The following is a 3,022-nucleotide window of genomic DNA, read 5'->3' as shown; positions in this document are numbered from 1 at the left end:
TTGTTTAGTCACTTAGCAGCTAAAGTGGACAAGTCTTTGAGCCCTTCAGAGCTTTCTTCACCTAGATAACTCAGACATCTGTCCCTACCTCATGGGCTGTCATGAGGATCAATGGGGTAATGGTTTTTGACTGTTTTATGGGGTTCTAGGTTCACACAGGTTGGAATAGTGAATTAGGAAAGATAAAAGGGGAAGATCTGTCAGCACCTCTAGAGTAGACGTGGGGTGGATATCTCAGCCTGTGGGGGGGGGGAGAAGAGAAAAATGCAGCGCTATTGAGTATTGCCCACATCACCTCTTCCCTCTAGTTAAACGAAACGCTGCCACGTGTGTTCCTTCTGCCCCTTTCATCTTCCGTCCCGGATTAATTCCGACTTTAATTCCAAATATTAGAATATGATAGAAGAGATCAAATAAACCGGTCACCAATTAGGCAGACATCCATCACAGTGTGGCCTGGGTTGCAGTCCTCGGATCTCCACGCCCCGCCCCGCCTCGCTGCCGAAGGGACGCTGATTGGCCCGCAACATTTGACGTCACGCGCAGGTTTTAAGGCTGAGTCCCCGGCACCTTTCCGCAGTGCCCGCGAGCAGGAGGCCGGAGTGGGTTCTCGCCACGCTGGCCTGGAGGGGAGCGGGGAGAGAGCCGCTGACAGAGGGCCACTGACAGGAGGTAAAGGAGCTGTTCGGGCTTTTCGGACCGAGCCGAGGCGGGCCCGGTGCTGGCCTGTGGGAGCTGGAGCTGGAAGGAGGGCAGTGGAATGTCGCAGGGTAGTGGGGAGGGGGTCTTGGTGTAAGGAGGGGCGTGCCAACCGCCTGGGGATGTGGAGGGCGGGTGATAATGGGCCTCAACTCTCCGGTGTCAACGCCCTCCTCCTGATTCTTAATTCGGGGCTGCTGCCCGCCACCGCACGTTCCTCCAGGATTCTCGCCTGGGAACCTGGGGTCACAAACTGTCCGCCTGATCCATGTCTCTTACCTCAACTTCAGTGTCCCAGGACCTGGGGTTTTCTCTAGGTCCCATCGCCCCGTCAGGACCTCCGGGGAGGCGGGCGGCGGGGGGGGGGGGGGGGGGGAGAGCCTCTGTTATAACTGAAGTTACCAAAAAAAAAAAAAAAAAAAAAAAAGGAATTAAAAAAATAGGCAGCTGATTTAAGAAATGATTAAGAAGTTGCAAATTTCATGTTTCTTATTCAAAGTCTCTTTTCTCCCATGACCTTTCCCTGTTCAGATAACCCAGCTGTGGTCCCCAGAGCCTGCAATTTCAAGGCTTCCTCCCTGCCTCTACTGTGAGCCCCGAGACCTGCACCTTAGCCAGAGTTCATCATGGGGAACCACTTGACTGAGATGGCGCCCACCGCCTCCTTCTTGCCCCACTTCCAGGCCCTGCACGTTGTGGTCATTGGGCTGGACTCGGCTGGAAAGACCTCCCTTCTTTACCGCCTCAAGTTCAAGGAGTTTGTCCAGAGTGTCCCCACTAAAGGCTTCAACACAGAGAAGATCCGGGTGCCCCTGGGGGGGTCCCGTGGCATCACTTTCCAAGTGTGGGACGTTGGGGGGCAGGAGAAGCTTCGACCGCTGTGGCGTTCCTACACACGCCGGACAGATGGGCTGGTGTTTGTGGTGGATGCCGCTGAGGCCGAGCGGCTGGAGGAGGCCAAGGTGGAGCTACACAGGATCAGCCGGGCTTCGGACAACCAGGGTGTGCCTGTGCTGGTGCTGGCCAACAAGCAGGATCAGCCTGGGGCACTGAGCGCAGCCGAGGTGGAGAAGAGGCTGGCAGTTCGAGAGCTGGCTGCTGCCACACTCACCCATGTGCAGGGCTGCAGTGCCGTGGACGGGCTGGGCCTGCAGCCAGGCCTGGAGCGCCTGTATGAGATGATCCTCAAGAGAAAGAAGACTGCCCGGGCAGGCAAGAAGAGACGGTGACTCGAGACTGCCCCGACCTCACCAGCAGGGGTCTGCACGCTTGGACAGCCAGGCAGAGCCTGTGGCCCCTCACTCAGCCCCAGGGTGCAAGACCTGTCCACCTCAGAGCAGGACCAAGGAGCACACTGGGGTTCCTGCTTGGGGGCAGCTCCCTGGGAGGGCTCTCACATCTTTCCCTCACCCTCACTTCTGGAGAAGTGGAGGCTGCAGGACTGTGGAGGCTTAAATGTAAACTGACTCTACCTCGATCCTGTTTCCTGTTTTTCTTCTCTACCTTTTTGGTTAGATGTATTCGGGAGCAAAGGAAAGTGGCTTGGAGGTTGCATTTGGAATGGATGAGAACTAGCTTCCTCTACATGCACCCCCCCCGCCCCTGCCAAGTGGGGTTCTCCCCAGGTTGCTTTTCTAGGGGTGCCAGTTACAATAGTCTATATTTTTGTGTTTGTATGAAAGTGCCAAGAACCCCTCCCCACCTTTGTAGATTCACAACCATTTTTATAAGCCATGTGTTTCCTCTGTATTATTAACTATTTTTTAGCATTTGCCTATAAGTTATTAAAGACTGATGATGCTGTAGCTCTAACTTGGTCTGGCATTTTCCTCTCCTTACTTAGCCCTGGGGATAGTCCATGATTTCTATGTGGACAGCAGGGGTGGGGAGGGAGGACTTCTCTTGAAGCTGAATTTGGATTTGGATCTACTTTGAAAAGTTAGATTGTGTATTCACCTGATACCAGTTGGTCCTTACAGTTCCAAGTTTTGCTGTTGTGAGCTGCTCCTAGGTCCTTGACCTTGAGGACAGCTCTTAGGTCTCTTATAGGGAAGTGCCCATCCTTAGGACTCAGGTGGTTAGTCTGCTTTCCTCCCCTCCAGCCCCAACACACACCATGGGGGATGTGGCGAGAATGGAAAGTAATTTCCACCTGGCCTTAAGCCACCTCCGTGTGTTCAGTCTTGCTGACTTCAGCTCACTGGCGGCAATGGCAGTGACTGGTGCTGGGGAGGCCTGGGCTGGATTGAACCAGCCTGGCACTGGCGACTAAGCCATGAGTTGTCCAGCTCTGGGAATGGTAGCTGTTTGAGCTTGGTGGGAG

General features: G+C 54.5%; 1 protein-coding gene across 1 annotated transcript; it reads left to right on the top strand.

Annotated features, from left to right (window-relative positions):
* Positions 524-2,511, top strand: ARL4D (ADP ribosylation factor like GTPase 4D). The gene is made up of 2 exons (XM_003131378.4): positions 524-672; positions 1,231-2,511. Exon 2 carries the CDS (start codon positions 1,326-1,328, stop codon positions 1,926-1,928), a length of 603 nt encoding a protein of 200 aa, XP_003131426.1. The 5' UTR covers positions 524-672; positions 1,231-1,325; the 3' UTR covers positions 1,929-2,511.

This window comes from Sus scrofa, chromosome 12 (genome assembly GCF_000003025.6).
Source record: "Sus scrofa isolate TJ Tabasco breed Duroc chromosome 12, Sscrofa11.1, whole genome shotgun sequence".
Taxonomy (NCBI): domain Eukaryota; kingdom Metazoa; phylum Chordata; class Mammalia; order Artiodactyla; family Suidae; genus Sus; species Sus scrofa.
Note: the sequence above shows the minus strand (reverse complement) of the source record. Positions and strands in the feature narration are given on the sequence as shown.

Excerpts from the sequence above, each read along its gene's own strand:
- ARL4D (XM_003131378.4), top strand. The coding sequence starts at position 1,326 with ATGGGGAACCACTTGACTGAGATGGCGCCCACCGCCTCCTTCTTGCCC.